The sequence below is a fragment of the Denticeps clupeoides genome, chromosome 1 (genome assembly GCF_900700375.1).
Source record: "Denticeps clupeoides chromosome 1, fDenClu1.1, whole genome shotgun sequence".
NCBI classification, from domain to species: domain Eukaryota; kingdom Metazoa; phylum Chordata; class Actinopteri; order Clupeiformes; family Denticipitidae; genus Denticeps; species Denticeps clupeoides.
In genome coordinates, this window is record NC_041707.1 from 26,595,952 (window position 1) to 26,618,115 (window position 22,164).

Genomic DNA, 22,164 nt, shown 5'->3' on the forward strand with positions numbered 1-22,164 from the left:
AGATCTTCTTTTACACCAGAGGATGATCTGTGCCCCTATTATGTGTGAGTATTCTCCCTTGCCAGTGGTATGCTTCTCGACTTTAACAGCCATTTTATATTTCCATTGTCTCATTTCTCCTTTACTCAACTGTCCTCTGACTTGTTCATTAATGAGTTTATCCAGACATTTATATTATTATTTATGTAAACCAAGTGCTTACCTTTCCTGTTGGAACACACATGCAGTTTACATAGTTAGCCTTTTTTTATTTGCAAAGGTTTGAACTTGTAATAGATTACAGTAATAATTAATATAATTTATTGGATATCCAGTTCCAAAATGAAATGGTTCTACATTATTAATGATTCTTACAGATAAGGTGCAACCTGGGCAAACAAATGACACTGACATTGTCTTCCCCAAATATTCATTTAATTTTGACAAGACAATTTGACACCTGCCAGGTTGATTTCTGGCTTGTACTTCCAAAACTAGATTACAATTAAATTACTGAAAATGTATTATATCTATGGAAACACTATTCTATTGAATGAATAACATCTTAGTATAAGCAAAATTACAATAAGTACAATTATGTTTTAATAATTGCTTTATTCTTGGTATAAAGGTATCCATAAGAACACAGTTAAAAAAGCATATAGAATTATTAGGGATGGACACAGAAACCTAGTATTAGCCAATGGTAATATTAGCCTTGTCTGGGTAAGATGACAGACATGATCAGAATTACAATAAGTTCAATTTCTGATCACAGAGTAGCAATGTTAATTCTGATAATTGGTACTCTACTGATAAATCATTTAAATCCAAATACTACTCATTGCTTATCATCTGAACTGCATCACATGTTACTCAGTAAACTAAGGCCTTGGTTTTAAAAAAGCAATTTAATGCTTATTGGGTACATCTGGGTAACTCTCAAATCTTTTTTAACTTCTTCGTATTAAATTTGCATGTTTTTGACTAGCATTACTAACTATGGCCCTTTGTCTGTTAAAGCATATTAGAAGGGCTTTAAGTTAAATGACTCAGCAATTTTTTACTCCATCAATCTTCAATCAAGCTCTTACTAACATTGCTACTAACTTCTTCCTTCCAGGTGCATGTCATGATTTACTGTTCATATGGGGTTTGATTGGATTTGTCATCTTCATTCTGGCCTGTATCATTTCTGGCCAATACATATGTGGAACAAGTACATAAGCAATCCTTTTGGTACCTTTTGAGAAATATTTTACTTTCTTTAGCAGTAGCATTTATGAGCATCCAACTTTGTGAGTTTCTGGATGGGAATAAATATATAATTGCAAAATTCACCTTGGGCTGCAATAGGCAGAATTGGCCATGCAGTTTAACGACTTTATTGCGTTCGTTTCTCCTGTGGACAAATTTAATGAAGTCATAATATATAATTGAATTGAAATAAGTATAATTATTTAAAAAAAGACCAAACAGATAAATGCTGTATTTATCAGCATACCAAGCTCATTTGTATTTTGTCATGATGTTGAACATAAATTCAGTGAGGATCTCATGGATAGGGAGGTATACTGTGCTTAACTCTTTTGTTTGTATATGTCTTCTAGCTTCACATACGTCCCAGCAGAGTATATTGAGGAGTACAAAGACAGCCTTCAGGAAAAATTGTGTGCTCTACAGTGAGTATCAGTCACCTCTGCATCAGCAAATGATTGCTTCATATTTAAATGTAGTCTAACAAGGTTCAGTGTGTCAGAATTGAAATAAAATAAATAAAAATGTGATGTCATGCATTTAACATTGTTTGTGTTACTAAGTGAAATGTAAAAATGTTTGTGCGTAGCAATGAGGTCCCTGACCTACCGGAAAGAGAGGATGGAGAGGGGGAAGAGAGTGAACTGCAGACCGCAACTTTCAGCAGCTGGAACCAGCCTAGGAGGTGTGAGGAACTTTGCACTAACTGTCACGGGTGTGCTGGACATGGTGGTGAAGGAGGACGCATTCGCACGATTTCACAGGACAGGGGTTTAATACAGACTACACACGAGACAAGGGAACATAAACACGCACAATGACCCAACGGCAAACAGACACGAACAGGATAGTTTTATATAATTATATAACTAGACAACAGGTGAACACGATCAGGGAACATTACACAGGACAAACATGAAACTCCGGTCCGGAGTCAACCCCTGCCGGTCCGGATCATGACACTAACATACAGTTCAGAAGAATGAGAATATATGGAATTGGTGGATTGATGAATCTACTCTCCATTTCATTAACACCTCTGTAGCATTGCTGTTTTGTGAAGGATTTAAAGTACTAGATCAGGGGTTGGCTACCCACTGATGATTTCTCTTTGGGAAAAAATAATTATTATATTATATTTTTATCTGTTGTTTATTTGTGTTTGAAATTTAAAGATTATTATGATCTTGATACAAATGCAATGTGTTTATGCCCACCAAACCGCCATGCATTTTTTAAGCCTGTTTGGCTAAACCAGGGCATGTCCACAGGGCCTGCCTGGCCACCCCCACCAGAGCTGTTAATCAGTTTGTTTAATTAGAGTAGAGTTTCTGAAGCCTCTTGGTGTAAGTAAACAGATGTTTGTAATATATATTGTTTAATGATTTGCATATTTAGACTTTAAGTTGATCTTACCAACGCTAAGTTAGGACAATTTCCCTGTTTAGCCTTATCTGGCTGATATTTCGTTAGAAAGAGACCTTCAATTCAGATGGCTCTGAGTGTTAAAGTTTGCTGACCCCAGTACTAGATGAACTGTCACCTTATCACTTTATCAGTGAGGACTGAGCTGTAGGTGCTAATTCATGTTTAGACAGCATCAGTTAAGCAGCAGCCACAGCTTCATTGGTATATGATGGGATTCAGGCACTCAACCATCTACTCTTAAACCTTTATGAAAATTTAATTTTTCAATTTATCAATAACCAGTATTAGTATCAATATTGTTATTGCTAAAGAAACCCAATGGGAAAAGTAGAGACCCTATTCTGATTCATGTGTGTTTGATTAATTTCTCTTAGAGTGGAACTGCACAGGCAGCCTGGCAAGTCTCTTGGCATTAGTATTGTTGGTGGGCGAGGGATGGGCAGTCGCCTCAGCAACGGGGAAGTGATGAGAGGCATCTTCATCAAGCACATCCTTGAGGATAGTCCTGCCAGCCGCAATGGCACACTCAAGACTGGTGACAGGGTTGTGGAGGTACAGTAAAGAGAAGTGGAATTTCATCTTTATAACCATAAGTGGGTTATGATCATAAATATATTAAAAATTATAATAATTTAGGTTAATAATAAGTTAGGTTAACTCAAATCTCTGCTAATGCAGACGAAAAAGATATGTACATTGTTTGCCCAATAAATAGGTAGGGCTGTATAAGATGATGAATAATTTGAAGGATATGTCACATTTTGGATTTTTTGTTTGGGTTTGGGTTAGGTCGATGGGGTAGATCTGAGAGATGCTAGTCATGAACAGGCTGTGGAGGCCATCCGTAAAGCTGGGAACCCTGTAGTGTTTCTGGTGCAGAGCATTGTTCACCGACCTCGTGTGAGTCAATGTTTTATTTTATTTCATGTTAACAAAATCAGTGTCATTAATTGTGGACCACAAATTGTTATTTTGCCAAGTGCCCTAGTATTCTTTTTGTGTTGCCTGTGAATTGCTAGTTCCCTTGATTTATACCCTGTTTTTATCTAATTCTCAGTGTAATCAATCTGAAACCTTACATGGTGTTGATCAAACTGCTACCTCCATCTCCCATAACCCTCATTAACCAACCCTACATGTCCCTTCCACTCACATCTCACCCCGCCTGTCTCTGCCTCTTTCCCTGCCTCATTACCAGTCGTAGAGAATTTCCACGCCACTTATATATGCCTCCCACCACTGCTACTAGGTAATAGAATTTATATCTTAGTCAGTGGAAGCTAGTAAAACCCTCAGCTTCACTGCACAGAACTGTGCGATGGTCCACTGAAAAATGCAGGTCTGAGAGTATGTTCAGTCAGGGAGGCCAGCCACACTAGCTAGGGCAAATATGGAAGCTCCTAAATTGTAACATACTGCTTAACCCCTTTTAAGTCATATCCAGTCATGCTCCAGTTGCTTTTAAGTCATGCTCCAGTTTAATGTCAAGTTTTCTCTCATCAAAAGTAAAGGAAAATTGTTTGGGTCTGTTTCAGTAAAATTAGGCAGTTGCCCAGGGGAAGTTTAACATCCTTTGATTACAAAAGACAGACTCCTTCAGGGCCATCATTACCATTTAAAAGCTTCCAGAGAAAATGTTTTTCTTCATTTTCCCCCCTAGTTCCTTTTCCCCAGACAGTCTGTTTAATTGACTTTATCAAGCCGGTGGTTATGTGCCACTGCTAACTAGGGTTGCAACAATTAGAAATTTTGCTGGTATGAGTATAGTCAGAGAGGTAATTCTGAATATCTTGATTTCATGAATATCTCGATGATCTTATGTGAATTGATTTCACAACTATATTAACATATATAAACCACACACACATTATATAAAGGTTTTGAACTTAACAGGAGTTATATATTGCAGCTTTTCACACAGTTATTAATGTGTTAAATTTAAAAAATATCTATTTACACATCTATCTTAGCTCATTTGTTGCAGCCAAAATCCTTAACTTAACATCAAAAAAAGAGAATAATGTCTAGCTTTAACAGTTGAAGTGCAAAAAAGTGAGCATGTTTACGCAGCAATCCACAGAGGCAACCAAAATTCTACTCGCGAACATTCTGGTCATTAATAAAATGAGACACAAATTTTTGTAATCTGCAAAAAAAAAAAAAAACTTGGGAATTGCCATTTTAGGACCTGTGCAAACAGGCTACGTTTGACAATCCTTTTTATGAGACTGCTTTTTATAGACAAATAGGAAGCAAAGTTTAATCAGTAGCCCTCAACACTACCCACTGAATGATTTTTGGGGATTGTTTTTTTCCTGGCAGCTTGAACTTCACTTTTGTGATGTCTTAGTGTATAAATTTGTATTTTATGCCACTGTTTGAAAAAAAGTGTCTCTTAAGTAGCATATAGTGGAAGCTTTAGCATTTCTGGCATTTTTTATCAGAAATGTTAAAGCTGCAACTATTTGCTACTTAAGCACTACATAACAGCCACCCTCGTCCCCATCACCCACATAAAATCTGTAACTTTTTTTCTGCAGGCTCTGCAAATGAGTGACCTGTGGTACTTTATTTGTCCTTTAGCATCTTTTGGATTTCCAAAATATTCACACACAGGAGACTTCAAGTGCTTTTAAATGGAGTAGTTCTGTTGTTAGTTGTCTCATTGTCCTTCTGCCATGATCCATTTGATCTAGTGTTTGTGTGTTTGTCCATGGTGCGGGCAAATTTTTTATTTATTTATTCTTTGATGATGGCAAAGGCTTGGTAAGACTGTGGCTTTAACAGCAACGTTTCAGGCGGTTAATTGTCAAACCTGTTAACCCCTGCAACTCTATTGCTAACACTGTAGAGGCCTCTCCTGCCCTTTCTGCAGCTAAATGCCACCTAATCAAACCAACAGCTTTCTGCCTAAGCAGCCCCAGGTTAGACTGCATGGGGTGATTTGTTTGGAGTGTTTTTTGCATACTTTTCTGTAAAATCTGCTTGTTTTGAATGCCCAGCATCAATATTGGCACCAGCAATCTGCCACTAGCAGTTCTTCCTATCTGTCAGTCTGACAGCCTGTAATAAATTTTTTTATGATCTTTTCTCAGACAGGGCTGACTTTGACAACAGAATTTTTTCTAGCCTTTTGTGTCTGTCATGCAGACTCTGTCATTGATTCCCCACAAAAGCACCTCACCAGGTGTTAGGCACATGGCTGGCATTTTATTACAGTCAGACAGATGTTTGCATACAGATGGGCACTGAAGCGATCTTAATTTGAATGGCAATAAACATTGCCAATACACCACCAGAGGAACTCTCAGGCGAGAGAGTGCTGTTGTAAAATGAGCTCTTCATTATGTTGGAATTTCCTTTACATGCCTGTTATAGGCATAGGCTGAGGTGTCTTCATTTTTTTATTACCAGAAAAAGGTTAATGTGTGTGTTGTTTTATCTTTGGTGAATTTCATTAATTGTCTCCCCATTAATTATGTAAATTCTCCATCCACAAAATGTCTCATAGTCACTGATGGTCAAGTCCTCACAGGAACAAATTTTACCAACCACCAGGGTCAACAGTGAAAAGGTCAGTATTTCATCACACATTTTTTAGGATGTGTTTTTTACACATCCTTCAGAAAAAGAGATACCCTAACCAACACCCTGTGTACCTTCACTGTTGTTTTTACAGTCCTTATTTGTTAAATATGGCTGTTTTGGTCCTGTGTACTTTGCAATGGCAGTCATCATTATGTATAGCACCTGAATAACTTTCAATTGTGGTAACCCCATCTGTTGGGATGTTTCTCTGTTCTCCATAGGAGGCTGAGAGTCACAGTAGACTATTGCTCCGCCTCTCCCCAACTAACCCTTTCACTCCTACTCCGTTTAAGGTTTGTGGGTCTCTGTGTTGTTGTACACTTCCACCCTCCTCCCTTTCCCATGTTTTCTTAGGTGTGTATGAGTGCGGTGTTGCCCCCTCAAATGGACTATAGTGTGCATGGGGGCAAATTACTTCCCCATCCTTGTGTTTGGCAGGACATTAATGCCACAGCTTGATTCTAAAGCATGCTAGTTTAATACAGCTTTGCCTCCTAAATATGTATTTTTGAAAACTGATCACATGATACTGATTGATTAAGTCCTCTGTGCACAAATGCCAAACATTGCCAATATTCAAGCAGATACATGCAGTAACATTAGAGGAATCCAAATTAGGCACTCCGCCATGCCTCTGACAGCTCAAGAGCAATGTCAGGCATGTTTACACGATCAAAATGTTTTTGCTCATGTTATGTATATGTATGTGCATAATACTTATGTACATGTGATTTCTGTGTTTTTTATGTTTAATAAATTTGCCAAAACATCAAGTAAGGTTTTTTCACATTATAGGATGTTTGAATTCTGATGAAAAAAATTTAATCCCTTTTGGAATAAGGCTGTAACAACAAAATGTGGAAAAAGTGATGCGCTGTAAATACTTTCAAGATGCACTTTAGTTCCCCATCTTGTAAAACTGACATTAGTGACCTAAATACCGAACATATATGCTTTGAATTTGGAGTGTAGTTTGTCAACAGGACTGTGAAGGATATTTAATTGATTTCCAGTGGTGCCTTGTGAGCATTTACTGGCCTGAAATCTGAAGGATAAAAAATGTAAAACTTTGCATCTTTATTCATGGGCCCATGTGTTGTGCAAAAAAGTGAATATTGCATTTACATTAGTAGTCAAAAACAGGCAAAAAAAAGAATGCAACAGTGCACAAAGGGGTTAATTTCTAACTCTGTGTAATCAGTTGAAGGTGAGTTGTCTTTTTGTTTTGTTTCTTAGTTTTTTATTTTATTATTATTATTTTTCCAAGTAGTTTAACTCTGCATAATATTAGTGGTGATTCAAAATTTACTTAACAAATCATATTAAGCAATGCTGTTGTTTTAGCCATGCAGTAATGTAAGATCAGACTCCCAATCACATGAACCAACCATACAATCATGCTTCACATATGACAGATTATGTGGTTTTGTTTTTTGTTTGGCATAACTGATTTTCCTCTTAAGGTAAAATATTTTTTTAGCAGCCAGTAAATCGGGACAATTCGCCCACTGTGCTGATCCTCCCTGTGGTGCCCCATGTGGGAGAGACTGACACAGATACCCTAACTGAGATCCCTGATCATCCTGAAGAGCCAGGGGAAGAGGAAGAATTTGGCTACAGCTGGAGTAAGTGAGAAGAAGTAGCACCATATTACCACCAGAGGGTGGTAGATATTCAACCTAAACCATCACTAGCGTTGCAGTCAAATGATCAGTTTTACTGAAATAATTTACGGTTCTTTTATATCTGACTTATTTTCCTGCAGAGAAAATCATTCAGAAATATGGGACACTGCCAGGGGTGTTGCACATGATTGAGCTGGAGAAAGGGAGAACAGGGCTGGGCCTCAGCTTGGCTGGGAACCGTGACCGCTCCAGAATGAGTGTGTTTGTAGTAGGCATTGACCCATGTGGAGCTGCTGGCAAGGATGGGCGCATTGTGGTCGGAGATGAGCTACTGGAGGTTAGTTGCTCTCAAGAATAGTTATTATTCTTGTTTCATCATAAATGTACAGAAATAATGAGTTAAGCCCATATTTTCTTGCAGATAAATGGACAGATCTTGTATGGACGCAGCCATCAAAATGCCTCTGCAATCATCAAGGGTGCACCATCAAGAGTTAAAATCATTTTCATCAGGTACATTTCATGGTACTTTTTGCCTGCTGTCCTGCAGGGGGCAATAAAGACATTTCTATCAATTTGGGCTAAGTAAAGTTCCCTTTTGTCTATGGGGGGAGGGTAATTTAATATCTTAATGCAGATATTGATAAAGCCCTTAGTCGAGGTCATAACATCCATTGTAATCATTCACTGTAATGATTAAAGTGTTAATTTAAACCATAAGCACCCATAGGACAGACACTGATTTTTTTTTTATTTCATGTAATTTCTGTATTAATAAAACATAGTTACAGAATAATAAAGTAATAAAATTAACAGTTTTGTACAGTGGAATCCGGTGTTTTCAGATTGCCTCTTATTTAGCTAGGCCTGCTCCATCAAAAGCCACCAGGTTTTGACTTTTTCTGTGCCATGGCTCTGCTTGGCTTGTACCCCACAACAAGCCTGTTATTTATATGTCTGGTCAAATATGCGCACATTTTAACCCTCGAGATCTGAGCAGAGCCTATGAAGAGGCTTTTGGCAGGCTACAGTAACTCACATGAGTGATGGCTCTTTGGACAGAAATACGGATGCACTGAAGCAGATGGCAGTGGGACCAATGAAGGAGTTTGGAGACTCATTGGACGCCAACATCGAGGTGGGCACTTACAACAAATGGCTGCCTCTCACTCATGCAGGCCTCTCTCGGGCTTCTCTACTCTCGATGCTCTTTATAGGCGTTTAACCACTGTGTCATTATTGTTGCTGTTTTTATTTCTCCTGCTGTTATCTTCTAGGGCTTGTTTGTTTTGTAGAGGATCCATATGGAATCCTTTCCCAGTTAGTCCTTCAGTGACTCATTTGGGATCAGCGAGCTTCAGAGGACTTTTTTTCCCCCTACATATTGATCAGAATGTACTGAAGTGTTGCTGAATTTTAGCTTGGAGTCTAAGGAGATTTATTTTCTTAACTCCCTTTTTTCTTTTTCATTCTTTGAAAGCTGGAAACAAGTATGTTTGTTTCTCCCTCGACAACCAACATGGACATGTTTAAGTATATTCAGCACATAGTTTTGCCCAAGGTAAGAATCTGTTTTTGTTTTTTTTGTTTTACTCTGACCACTTTGATTTGATGACAGATAAGAGGTGGGTGAAAAGCCTGTACCCATGAGTTCATTTTAATGTTCTAATGAAAAGCCCAGGCACCCTCAGGATGGGCTGCATACTATACAGGGAGTGCAGAATTATTAGGCAAATGAGTATTTTGTCCACATCATCCTCTTCATGCATGTTGTCTTACTCCAAGCTGTATATGCTCGAAAGCCTACTACCAATTAAGCATATTAGGTGATGTGCATCTCTGTAATGAGAAGGGGTGTGGTCTAATGACATCAACACCCTATATCAGGTGTGCATAATTATTAGCCAACTTCAAGGCGCAAAATAACTGCCCATGAACTGAGAAAAGTCAAGCGTGCAGCTGCCAAGATGCCACTTGCCACCAGTTGGCCATATTTCAACATCACTGGAGTGCCCAAAAGCACAAGGTGTGCAATACTCAGAGACATGGACAAGGTAAGAAAGGCTGAAAGACGACCACCACTGAACAAGACACACAAGCTGAAACGTAAAGACTGGGCCAAGAAATATCTCAAGACTGATTTTTCTAAGGTTTTATGGACTGATTAAATGAGAGTGAGTCTTGATGGGCCAGATGGATGGGCCCGTGGCTGGATTGGTAAAGGGCAGAGAGCTATAGTGTGACTCAGACGCCAGCAAGGTGGAGGTGGAGTACTGGCTTGGGCTGGTATCATCAAAGATGAGCTTGTGGGGCCTTTTCGGGTTGAGGATGGAGTCAAGCTCAACTCCCAGTCCTACTGCCAGTTTATGGAAGACACCTTCTTCAAGCAGTGGTACAGGAAGAAGTCTGCATCCTTCAAGAAAAACATGATTTTCATGCAGGACAATGCTCCATCACATGCGTCCAAGTACTCCACAGCGTGGCTGGCAAGAAAGGGTATAAAAGAAGAAAAACTAATGACATGGCCTCCTTGTTCACCTTATCTGAACCCCATTGAGAACCTGTGGTCCATCATCAAATGTGAGATTTACAAGGAGGGAAAACAGTACACCTCTCTGAACAGTGTCTGGGAGGCTGTGGTTGCTGTTGCACGCAATGTTGATGATGAACAGATCAAAACACTGACAGAATCCATGGATGGCAGGCTTTTGAGTGTCCTTGCAAAGAAAGGTGGCTATATTGGTCGCTGATTTGTTTTTGAATGTCAGATATGTATATTTGTGAATGTGGAGATGTTATATTGGTTTCACTGGTAAAAATAAATAATTGAAATGGGTATATATTTGTTTTTGTTAAGTTGCTTAATAATTATGCACAGTAATAGTCACCTCACACACAGATATCCCCCTAAAATAGCTAAAAATAAAAACAATAAAAATAAAAACTAGAAACTACTTCCAAAAACATTCAGCTTTGATATTAATGAGTTTTTTGGGTTCATTGAGAACATGGTTGTTGTTCAATAATAAAATTATTCCTCAAAAATACAACTTGCCTAATAATTCTGCACTCCCTGTACAATTCATATATATGGCAATAATAATAATATGACATTTGCAGAGTTCATAAATCCTTCAGTTGGTCTTTCACTTTGTAAACATTCAAACTGAAAGCTTACAATTGATGAGAGCCTTTTGCCAATAATTTACCTAGAACAAAGATGATGCAGGACCACCTTACTCAACCATTCATTGTGTTTGCCTTTTATCTTCACTGAGTTACAGGGTGAGGAGGAAGCCGGAGTTGGCTTGTGCTTCCATGAGGCAGACAGCAAGGGTGGTTTTGTTGTTCAGAGCTTGCCTGAGAATGGTCCAGCAGCTAAGGTATGAGGAGATTTAATGTCAGAACACACATGTGCCATTAGACACACACATTTACATGTGCTCTTTGATGTGTGTTGTGATGTACATAGACCAAATTCATATGCATAAAATGGGTGGAAAGTATCATTTTGACAAATATTGAATGATCTTGTAGTGACAGTAAAATTAACTCTATTTGGCAATGACTGCACTACTATGAAGGGTTAACAGTGTTTCAACTGCTGCATGTTTAGGAAGGATCCATCAAAATTGGTGACAGATTAATAGCGATTGATGATGAGGTTGTGGCTGGATACTCGTCTGAAAAGGTGAGATGTGTTTTGCTTTATGTGTGTTTGCTTTTATGATATCTGAATATTTGTGAAAAATTAAGGTTTGCTTCATGAAATGACCAGAATATACTGATCAGCCGTAACATTATGACCACTGACTGGGGAAGTGAAAAGCATTGATTATCTTGTTACAATGACACCTGGCAGTCAATGGGATATAGGATTGGGCACCATCTGTTTGTTTTGTTTTTTTAAGTTGAGGTTTTGAGATACATATCAAAGATTATGGATCTGAACAGCTAGACAATGGCCAAATTGTGATGCTCTTGTGAGATGTTCCTGGTCTGCAGTGGACAGGAGTGTGCAAATGAAGGAAGGAAAAGTGAATCGTATCATTGATGCTCAATCCATGCTGTTCAATCCAAAAGAATACTTGTAGCTCTGATTGCTGAAAGAGTTAATGCTGGTTCCAACGGTGTGCATTGCAGTTTTTGCACCTCCAGTGGTCACATGAGCATGTGACTTTGACATTAAAGATGTTGATCTATTGAACTGAGCATCTGTGTTGTTATAGAATAGACAAAAACAATCTGAAGCATTCAATAAAAAATGCACTGGTACCTGTATATTTATGATCACTGAAGTGAAATGCTTTGTTGATTTAACCAGTGCTTAAAGGACATTGTGAATCCCCATTGCGTGATTATATATATATATTGCACTCAAACCCTTTTCTGCTGTTTATTTTTTCATGGTAGAGGGGGCTGCATTTCACAGTGGAAAGTTATTGTTTTCTTTTAGAAAATGAACCAAAGTCAAGGAATCTCAGGTATAATAATTGCCATTTTTTGGTGAACAATGATACCCATAGACCCAAACACCACACAAGGCTTGTTTAGGTATGGAGGACATGAAAGTAGTGTGAATGCATATAATTGTAATATACATTCATAAACTCGATTTTTATGTATTTTGTACCTTCATACGTCAAGTTTAAGTTGAATTGTACATTGGTGTAAACTGAAGACTGAATGTGTGTTTATATTAATTATATTGTTTTCCAGGTCATGTTTTTATTGAGGAAAGATCAAAACTCCATAAAGCTCACTATCCACAGAGAAGACCCATCCCCCCTATCTTCCTCTTGCACCAATGAGAGGCGAGCATCAGATGGTGCTGTCACTACCCTACCAAGCATTCCTTATCCATCTCATATCTTGCTTGAGACAGAGCCTATCAAGAGTAAGTAACAAAGGTCATTATGCTCTGCTACTGGTTATCATAAAGCTGATTTAGTTTCTGTTTTTGTGTAGTTTAAAAAATCCTGTAATATCGGTTAAAGTAGTGACAATTTTGTGGTGGGGCATGTTGCAGGCTCCAGCAGGTCATCCACTCCGGGCACACTGGCCTCTGATCCAATGACCTGTCCCATCATTCCTGGCTGTGAGACCACCATAGACATCTGCAAGGGCCATACGGGACTTGGACTCAGCATTGTTGGGGGATGTGACACCCTACTGGTAAAATGACCACAATGACATCTATTCCCTAATAACATGTTCAGTCCAACAACATAGGATTAGAAGGATTTGTAATAGTGGGGAACAAACAGATGACCTTGTGGTTGCTGGGTGATGCCAAGGTTGTCTGTGCAAGGTTACTATTACCCTACATCATACACTATAATAAATGTGAGAAAATACTCTGTTTTCACAAATGAACGTATCATTTTGTGAGCTATTACAATCTTGAACATGGGCATTTGATATGGTTAGATGGCAGGATTCACAGTAATGAGGCAGTGGTGGCCTAGCGATTAAGGATACGGACCTGTAATCTGAAGTTTGCCGGTTTGAAACATTTACATTTACATGTATGGCATTTATCAGACGCCCTTATCCAGAGTGACTTACAATCAGTATTTACAGGGACAGTCTCCCTGGAGCAACTTAGGGTTAAGTGTCTTGCTCAGGGACACAATGGTAGTAAGTGGGATTTGAACCCGGGTCTTCTGGTTCATAGGCGAGTGTGTTACCCACTAGGCTACTACCACCCTGGTGAAACCCAAGCTGCCAAGGTACCACTGAGCAAAGTACTGTCCTACTTTCACAATGACAATCACTTAATTTTCACTTATTTTAAATATGTGTTTATAGTAGTTGCAGCTAATAATAATCATAGCGGTGGCCTCTCAGACCTTGCTGTGCTGTACATTTACTCTGCTCCCTGAGGCCTGAATGTTGTATATGTGAACATTTCCAGTCCTGAACAGTGGGGTCATTTCTTGCCCTCAATGCCTGCATGCTCTCTTTCTTTCTATAGGGTTCCATTATCATACATGAGGTTTATGAGGAGGGTGCTGCAGCTAAGGACGGGAGACTGTGGGCAGGAGACCAAATCCTTGAGGTGTGAAAGTGTCACGTCTACGGACTTACGGGGGAAGGAAGCGCAGAGGTTTGACATGCTGGAAAGGGGTTTTTATTTATAAAAAATAAATGAACATAAACGCGGCTCGGTGGCCGAAAACAGTTTAACTTAAATAAAGGACAAAAATGAGCCCGCAGGCGTGTGCCGATTGCCAGAACTCAAAACATCAAACAGAAACTCAAGTTCATGTTCAGGTCCACGAAAATGTCGTCCCTTCCGAAGGGGCGGAAATGTCCGGCCTTTATGCGCCGTCAGGATTGGCCACCGGTGATAAGCACAGCTGCAGTCAATCCTAACAGAGCCCCCCCTCCAAGGGCTACGTCCTCGGAGCCCCAGCAGTAATATCAGTGGAGGTGGCGGGGTGGAGGGCTGCAAACACAGGGCTCCTGCCCTGCTGTATCCTCCCTTTGGAGGACCTGGTCCCTCAGGCTGGCTCCTCGGCGTGGTCAGGCGTGGCGGCCCCAGTCCCTCGGGCTGGCTCCCCGGTGAGGTCAGGTGTGGCGACCCCGGTCCCTCGGGCTGGCTCCCCGGCGAGGTCAGGCGTGGCGGCACGTGCAGCCCCTCTCACTGCACGACCCTGGTGCCAAGGGGGGGCATTGCCAGACCATCCGGCTAGCCCCATCTGCGTCCATTGGGACAAGCAGGCCCTCTTCCTGCCTGTCCCAGCTGGGTCCTCATGCCTACCAGGGGGCTCTATGGCGCTCCACCCCTCTGGAGGCGGACACAGGCCCATGCCTGGCCCGCCCTCCTCACCGGCTGCCGGAGGACCCAGCTCCATCGCTTCCCCACCTACCCTCCCCTCAGGAGGAGCCCCCAACCCCCTGCTCCCCCAAATAATTTTTTTTCCACAAAAAAATTATTTGGGGGAGCACCCCCCCAGCTGGTCTTAGGGGTACCTTGGGGCTTGTCCACCTCATCTTGGACCAGTGCAGTCAGGTTAGGAACTCCCTCCCTGGGGTTTGGCTCCGCTGCTGGGTCGCCATCTGGTGGACACAAAGAGGGTAAATGGGGGCGACATACGGACACAATTGCCACGCACACACACATAGACAGAGACAGACAGAAGAGAGGGTCGTCTGGCTCCCTCTCTGGGCTCTCCGGGACCTCCTCAGTGGGCACAGCCAGGATCTCGGGAGGCGCGACATGCTTGTCGCCCGCCAGTGCTGGGTCTTCTTGCCCCGTATCCTGACTGGCACTGGATGTGGTGGAGGGGCAGAGTTCGATCCCTGGCTCAGGCTCTGGCCGATCAAACTCTGCCCTCAGTCTCGGCAGGAAGTCCCGAAAACTCCTTCCGTCTGTCTCTCCCTGATGCCAGAGGGCTGCGCCCCAGCCCCATGCTGACCCAGACAGACACGCGAGGATGGTGGTGATCTCATCAGTGTCTGCTGCCCCACTGAAGGATCCCGGGGCCATTGGGCTGTCCCACATGGGGCTGAGCACATCGCTGGAGATGGTGGTGTGTGTGTGGCATGGAGGCGGGTGGACACCTTCTCCAGCAGGGGGGGGGGCGCTTGTGCTGCACTGCCATTTCGCTGGGGAAAGTCCGGGCAGAGGGAAGGCAGGTTGGCGACCGGAGCTGGGAAGGCGTACTCCCCGCAAGGCAGTCCTGGCAGCGCAGTTGCTGGCTGGGGACCTCCCGTCGCCCTCTTCCACCAGCTGTCCCCACACTGGGACAGGCACACTGTCTTCGTCACTTTCGTCGTCGTTGTCCGTGTCTCCCTCATCTTCCTCATACCCCCGGAAGTCATGTGGGTCATCTCGGACGCACGCAATGGGCAGAGCCATCCCGGCACCGACCGGCCAAAGAAAATCCACGTCATCGCCGCTTTCGTCATCCGTGTCCTCCCACCAGTGACTCCGAGGGTCGTCCACCCTGCGGACATCCTGGACCCATGGCGCGATCAGCTCCCATGGGCAGTACTCTGGCCATTTGGGCTGGAGTCTGCCCATCTCCTCGCTGGAGGAATGCTGCTGTGGTCGTCGCTTACCCCCCTGGAAGTCACGTGGGTCCCCACAGACCTCGCGACGATCATGGACGGGCGCGATGGGCGGAGCCCAATCCGCGTCTCCCGTGCTCTCATCGTTGTCATCGTCTGTGTCGTCCCAGTCCACGGGGAGCCTTGCCAGCAGAGCACAGACTTCCTGGCTAGACATGGCGAAGATCGTGGGGGTCGCATCCCCTGCACTCGCTGCCCATGTCACTTCCTCGCTGCTGCCGACGCCACCGTCTTCGCTCCGCCCACTCACCCGCCGATGTAGTCTCTTCCGGGTTTCGCGGAGTTTCCCGGGGGTGACGTCATCACGCGGCGCCGCGTTCCATGGCTTATCGGGGAGAAACCGCTCAACCAGAACGGCCGGCATGTCTCTCCCCCGGCGTCCGCGTTTGTCGCGCTGGGCTGCGTCCTTCGCGGCATTTCTTCTTCTCTGCTTCTTTCCTCTGCACTTTTGTCGGGATTCTCTCACGTCTACGGACTTACGGGGAAGGAAGCGCAGAGGTTTGACATGCTGGAAAGGGGTTTTTATTTATAAACAATAAATGAACATAAACGCGGCTCGGTGGCCGAAAACAGTTTAACTTAAATAAAGAACAAAAACGAGCCCGCAGGCCTGTGGCGATTGCCAGAACTCAAAACATCAAACAGAAACTCAAGTTCATGTTCAGGTCCACGAAAATGCCGTCCCTTCCGAAGGGGCGGAAATGTTCGGCCTTTATGCGCCGTCAGGATTGGGCACTGGTGATAAGCACAGCTGCAGTCAATCCTGACAGAAAGACTGAATGGCCCAGGCATGACATGATCACAGTGCAAGAAATAGTTGTTTGAAATGGACATGTTTATTCATCACTAAAGTACCATAGTACGCCTTTGCTAGAGAAGTGTGTCATTTCAAAAAGACTGTGAAGAGGCGGAAGGCCTAGAGGATTATTTAGGGTTTCATTCGTCTGAGCAGGCCTTTCTATAGACATTCTGTCCGAAGTAAGAAGGGCACTTAAGTAATAGCAAACTCAGTGCACTGCAGACACAGTGCTGCTCTGAACACAAGAATCACTCCTGCAAATGATGCCGCAATTGTCCCCTGTAATTTGTCTGATCTGATTTTTAGGCAGTTTTGCTTTGTTCTTTTTTGTTTTGTAGATTTTTAAAAAACTGTTTACTGTATCTTTTTTGCAGTATTCTAGTTTTCTAAATTACTTTTTTCTAAAGCTAAATTCCTAAAGGTTATATAAGCATGATCATATCAGCAACAACACTTTTGTGTAAAGGGTTCCCTTTGGGAATCCCTGTGGGATTTGATTCAATTACTGCAACATGGGAAATTGTAATTATATGTGCAGCTATGCTTATGCTAATATGCTATTTCCTTCTAGCTGAAAAGAATGGTGGGAAAATTGGATTGAAGCACCAGTTTCATAGCACATATGGGAAAGTCTTATTTTATTGGGGTTTTGCTTAAATTAATGTTTTACTATATTATTATTTTAATAGTCTCTCATATTTTCAGCCTCTTTCTCTCTTTTTCAGTCTTTCTGCTTCTCCCATACCCTTCCTTTTTCAAATTCATTCATGAAATGTTTAAAATATTGCCTCACTCACCATCTCTCTCTATTCCAATCTCTCGTCCCTGCAGGTGAATGGTATTGATCTGCGTGTGGCAACTCATGATGAGGCCATAAATGTCCTGAGGCAGACACCACAAAGGGTGCGGCTGACTGTGTACAGGGATGAGGGCCAGTACAAGGAGGAAGAAATGTGGGATTTGTTCAGTGTGAAACTGGAGAAAAGTCCTGGCCATAGTCTGGGGCTCAGCATTATGGGCCGAAGGTATGGAAGCTTCTAGACAACATTTTAATTAACAGTAATAAAACAGTAAATATTTTATTATTTATTAATTTTTACCAGATAAAAATGAACTAAATCAACTAAATTAACTTGAATTAGCCATGCCACAGAAACTGAAAACAGGCTTAAGGAGAATAACTTAAATATGTTCTTAAATCTGAGCTACTGACCGTTCTCTGCTAAAAGCAAACACTACACTCAGAGACACAAAAAGACATTACATAGCTATTTCTGGAATCCTGTACACACTGTAATACACCTTTTCAGAGCTGTAATTTTCTCAGGTCTGTCACCGGATTATTGTATAGCAATTTATGTGTCTTGTCTTTTTGTGCTGGACATTGGTGTCTCTCTTAAATGGCACTGGAAGGGGCTCCAGGCACTAGCTAAAATTCTGTCAGATCCATTACTCAGGTTCATCCGTATTTATCTAGAAGAACTGTTTAAAAGGTGGAGGGCTGTGTATGTGGACCCTGTCCTGTTTGCTGTATGACTATGTAGCCATGAATTAGTGCTTGATGATGGAGCCAACACTACAAGTCCAGGGTATGTAGCATAAACCCAGTGGTTAGAAGGGTCCTGACAGCCAGGAGAGCACTTTGGTAAACCAATGCACAGCCATGTAATCACTGGTCACATTGGACTGAAATATAACCATGGCAAAAAGGATGACATTTTCCCAGGTAATTTTAGCATTTAGGGTCAACAGTTTAGTGAAGAGAAAAGTCACTGAATTGTGAAGCCCTAGAGTTCCAATCTACAAACTATGCATATAAACTATGGACCTTTTTCAATGCCTGAAAGCAAGCTCCAACACACCTGTATGTGTTTTTCTACAGAATAATAGAGCTTTAAAGGTTAGGAGGTGGATGCCTGAAATCCTCCCTATTTGTCCCTATTATACATACCTTCATCTTAATCCAAATCATTTCAGACTTTCTACCTATACCAATCATCCAGTATCTCAATCCATTATCTGCACTGTATGATCAGATATGGAGGGTTTGGCTATGTAATTAGGACTGGAATCAATACAGGTTCCTAGCCTAACACATCTGATCACACCACATAATGTAGCCAGTTTGTGATTTCAACTATTGTAGTAAATAAATACAGCATTTACTCTATTATGATGTTGCTTTTCTGTAATTTGTGAACAGGAATGACACTGGGGTGTTTGTGTCAGACATAGTGAAGGGTGGCTTGGTGGAACAGGATGGAAGCCTTACACAGGGGGATCAAATTCTGTCTGTGAATGGAGTGGATGTGCGCTCAGCCACACAAGAGACAGTGGCTGCGTTACTTAAGGTAACTGCACTCTACCACTGTGCTACATCATGGTCAGACAACCTCTAGACCAGTTGTTTCCAACCTTGGGTTTGCAACCCCATTAGGGGGCACCAGAGATCACAGGGCCACCAGAGAACCTCTGCGCTGAGGTTACCAAAATAATATTTGTAAACATTAAATGTAAAAATGGCTGGGTCAGGCCTACATTTTTAGGTCCGATCACATCTCTAATATAGCTTGCTGTGCAAAACAAGTAGAATAAGAAACTACACTAGAAGCTGCTTTTAAAAAGATTTTGAAAAATAAGAATTTTTAAATAAATGCCTTGTCTTGGATACAGGCAGTGGGTTTCAGGGAAAAAATGATAGGAACCACTCTAGAAGATGACTTCTCACTTGGTTAAAGTGAATTGTGACAGTTGCTAAATAATAAGTAGACAACATTCATCAGTCATGATCATATTGCTGCATATATTGTATACAGTATATCATCAAATTGCAAAGGCATGCTTCAGCATAATAATGTCCAAGTTTAGCACCAAAGTTTTAGTTATACAATTTTAATGCAGGTTTAGTTAGATTAGCTTCTTTCCACACTTCACAGCATCACAGCAGTTGACTTTCCTGACTCTTTATTGTTTGAAGATGGCAATATTTCTTTGAGACCAATGAATGGTTCTCATATCATGGCCAAGGTTTCAGTATCATTTGGATCAGTTGACCATCTATGTTCTTTTTATCTGCAGTGCTGTGTTGGTTCCATAATCCTGGAGGTGGGACGCTTTAATGCCGGGCCCTTCCACTCAGAAAGGAGGTTGTCCCAGAGCAGTCAGGTCAGTGCCCACCTTTACTTATCCCACTACTTTACATTTAAAGTAGTCACCTTTGTAAAAAATTGTTCTACACTTTTCTTCATAAATGGTGTGTGGGTAGATAAGTGAAACCGGAAGTTGCAAAGTGGCAGCTTACTCTTTCTCTGGGTCAGGAAGTCTTCAAGGAGATTATGACATCCGCCAAAGTCATGAATGTAAGATATTATCTTGATGTCTGTGCAGACTAAAGAATGTGTTTGTCTCTGCCTGTCATCAAATCTTTCATCATTATTTTTAGCACTGGACCATCATCTGGACTTGAGAACTGTTGAAATTACAAAGGTCAGAACCTTGCACATCTTCCACAGTTTTCTGTACAGGTTTTTGGTAGATAAATTGAGTTACATTATGGGCATTATATACATTATATATAAATTATATAATGTATATAAAATATTATTATTATTATTAACAGTATTTTATTTATAATTAAGTTTTTTATTCCATTCCTTATTTTTGCTATAGATCTGTTGAGCAGATTGTCTGCTTTATTTCTTTCAGAGTTCCTCAGAGTCTCTGGGTATCAGCATTGCAGGTGGAGTGGGCAGTCCTCTGGGGGATGTGCCCATCTTCATTGCCATGATGAATCCTACAGGCCTGGCAGCACAGACTCAAAAACTAAGAGTAAGTGTTATAATCACACACGCACACACACACACATGCACACTGATGGAGTTTTATTGGCCTTTTTTATTGCACAACATTTTCTTTCCCTTGGGGGTTAAATCTTATTGGTGCTTACATTACATAACTAAGAAAATTCCATGTGCGGCAGTTTACATAAAAGTATACTCTGTTAAAAGGAGGGAAATTCATGAAAGAGATAAATATAGCCATTTATAGTTTACATCTGTCCATGTGTTTTGATGCACTACCATGCTAAGCTCCACTTCCTTTCTCATTGTGTTGGGAGTCCATGTATAAATGTTTTATATTTTTGATTCCAAAGTAAAAAATATTTTGGCCATCTACCTGTATATTTATACATGTAAACATTAACATGGTGTAAATGTTTTCTGCCCATAATTAAATTCCTCATACAAACATATAAGTAGTAAAGAGCCAATGAGGAAAAAAACCTATCTATAATGTATTTAATTAATGAGTATTAATGTTTTATTTTATTATTTATATCAATAAATGTATAATTCCTGGTTTTCAGTTGTTTTTCAGAAAATAACTGAATAATGTACAGTACAAATTTACAAAGCATACACAAGTCTAGACTAATTGCCTTAAATAAATGTTTTTTTATTTCCCAACTCCGCTTTTTAGACTTCAAGACTTTTATTGTCATTGTACAGTTACCTGGACAGTTAAATTAGCTGGCAAGACCACAAAGATGCAAGAAAACAAGATTAAAAAAAAACTAAAAACACTACATAAACAATATATGGGTACAATCGAACGAGAATTGCTGGTGTCTTCCCATTGTAAGTCGCTTTGGATAAAAGCGTCTGCCAAATAAAGTAAAGTAAAGTAAGTAAAGTAAAGAGATATATGCAAGGGCATCATAAATATAATAAATAGGGTGGAAAGGCTTTGGTCAGTAAAAATAAGTGAAACTATTGGGTAAATTGGTAATTACACATTACCAGGGCCATAGTCTATAGCAGCAGTGAGATGACTGTATGGAAGAAATCTGCACACACACACACACACACACACACACACACACACATTAAGAGTTCTGACTGCCCATCAGTAGAAGCTATTCTTTAGTCTGTTTGTTTTGCACTTAATGGATCTGAACCTTTATCCAGTATGTTGAATAGGTGGTGGTTAGGATTGGAGGTGGTCTTTTATGATCGCCCTGGCTCTGGAGAGGCATTTAGAGCTGGCAATGGAGTCCAGGGAGGGGAGTGGGACAGGTACTATTGTACTGCTGTTACAGTGGTCTCATGTTTTATGGTCATTTAACCAATTTGATCAACATTAACTTCCAATACTGAAATTAAAAAGATAAATCTGTTTAAGAATAGCTGAATATGGAAGTTGGATAGTGGGTAACACACTGGCCTATGAACCATATGCTGTAAATGTACATAAGGTATATGGATGGGTTGATAGATACCAAATGGAAAGTTTGGGTAACCTCTACAATCACCCTCTAATCAAGACAAACCATTGTAAGAAGGGTAACTATGACCCCTCTCCCAACTAAATCCACAACAAATTTAGACAGGTTCGTGACTAAACTGAACA

At 41.1% G+C, this 22,164-nt stretch overlaps 1 protein-coding gene across 12 annotated transcripts in view; it reads left to right on the forward strand.

The window, feature by feature from the left end:
• The window catches only part of mpdz (multiple PDZ domain crumbs cell polarity complex component), a 63,845-nt gene that overhangs the window by 37,480 nt on the left and 4,201 nt on the right, over positions 1-22,164 (forward strand). For 6 of the 12 annotated variants that reach the window (XM_028989144.1, XM_028989208.1, XM_028989223.1 and 3 more), the window contains 23 exons: positions 3-44; positions 1,590-1,661; positions 1,826-1,921; positions 3,039-3,216; positions 3,454-3,564; positions 6,176-6,238; positions 6,474-6,545; positions 7,733-7,877; positions 8,018-8,214; positions 8,299-8,390; positions 8,940-9,015; positions 9,358-9,438; positions 11,162-11,260; positions 11,494-11,568; positions 12,597-12,774; positions 12,907-13,052; positions 13,855-13,938; positions 17,587-17,780; positions 18,959-19,106; positions 19,834-19,920; positions 20,021-20,114; positions 20,198-20,241; positions 20,461-20,583. In XM_028989144.1, coding sequence (XP_028844977.1) covers positions 3-44; positions 1,590-1,661; positions 1,826-1,921; positions 3,039-3,216; positions 3,454-3,564; positions 6,176-6,238; positions 6,474-6,545; positions 7,733-7,877; positions 8,018-8,214; positions 8,299-8,390; positions 8,940-9,015; positions 9,358-9,438; positions 11,162-11,260; positions 11,494-11,568; positions 12,597-12,774; positions 12,907-13,052; positions 13,855-13,938; positions 17,587-17,780; positions 18,959-19,106; positions 19,834-19,920; positions 20,021-20,114; positions 20,198-20,241; positions 20,461-20,583 — 2,497 coding nt within the window. Of the gene's footprint in view, positions 1-2; positions 45-1,589; positions 1,662-1,825; positions 1,922-3,038; positions 3,217-3,453; positions 3,565-6,175; positions 6,239-6,473; positions 6,546-7,732; positions 7,878-8,017; positions 8,215-8,298; positions 8,391-8,939; positions 9,016-9,357; positions 9,439-11,161; positions 11,261-11,493; positions 11,569-12,596; positions 12,775-12,906; positions 13,053-13,854; positions 13,939-17,586; positions 17,781-18,958; positions 19,107-19,833; positions 19,921-20,020; positions 20,115-20,197; positions 20,242-20,460; positions 20,584-22,164 lie in introns of those variants that run through there. The other 6 variants (XM_028989169.1, XM_028989234.1, XM_028989183.1 and 3 more) reach the window with 6 other exon arrangements.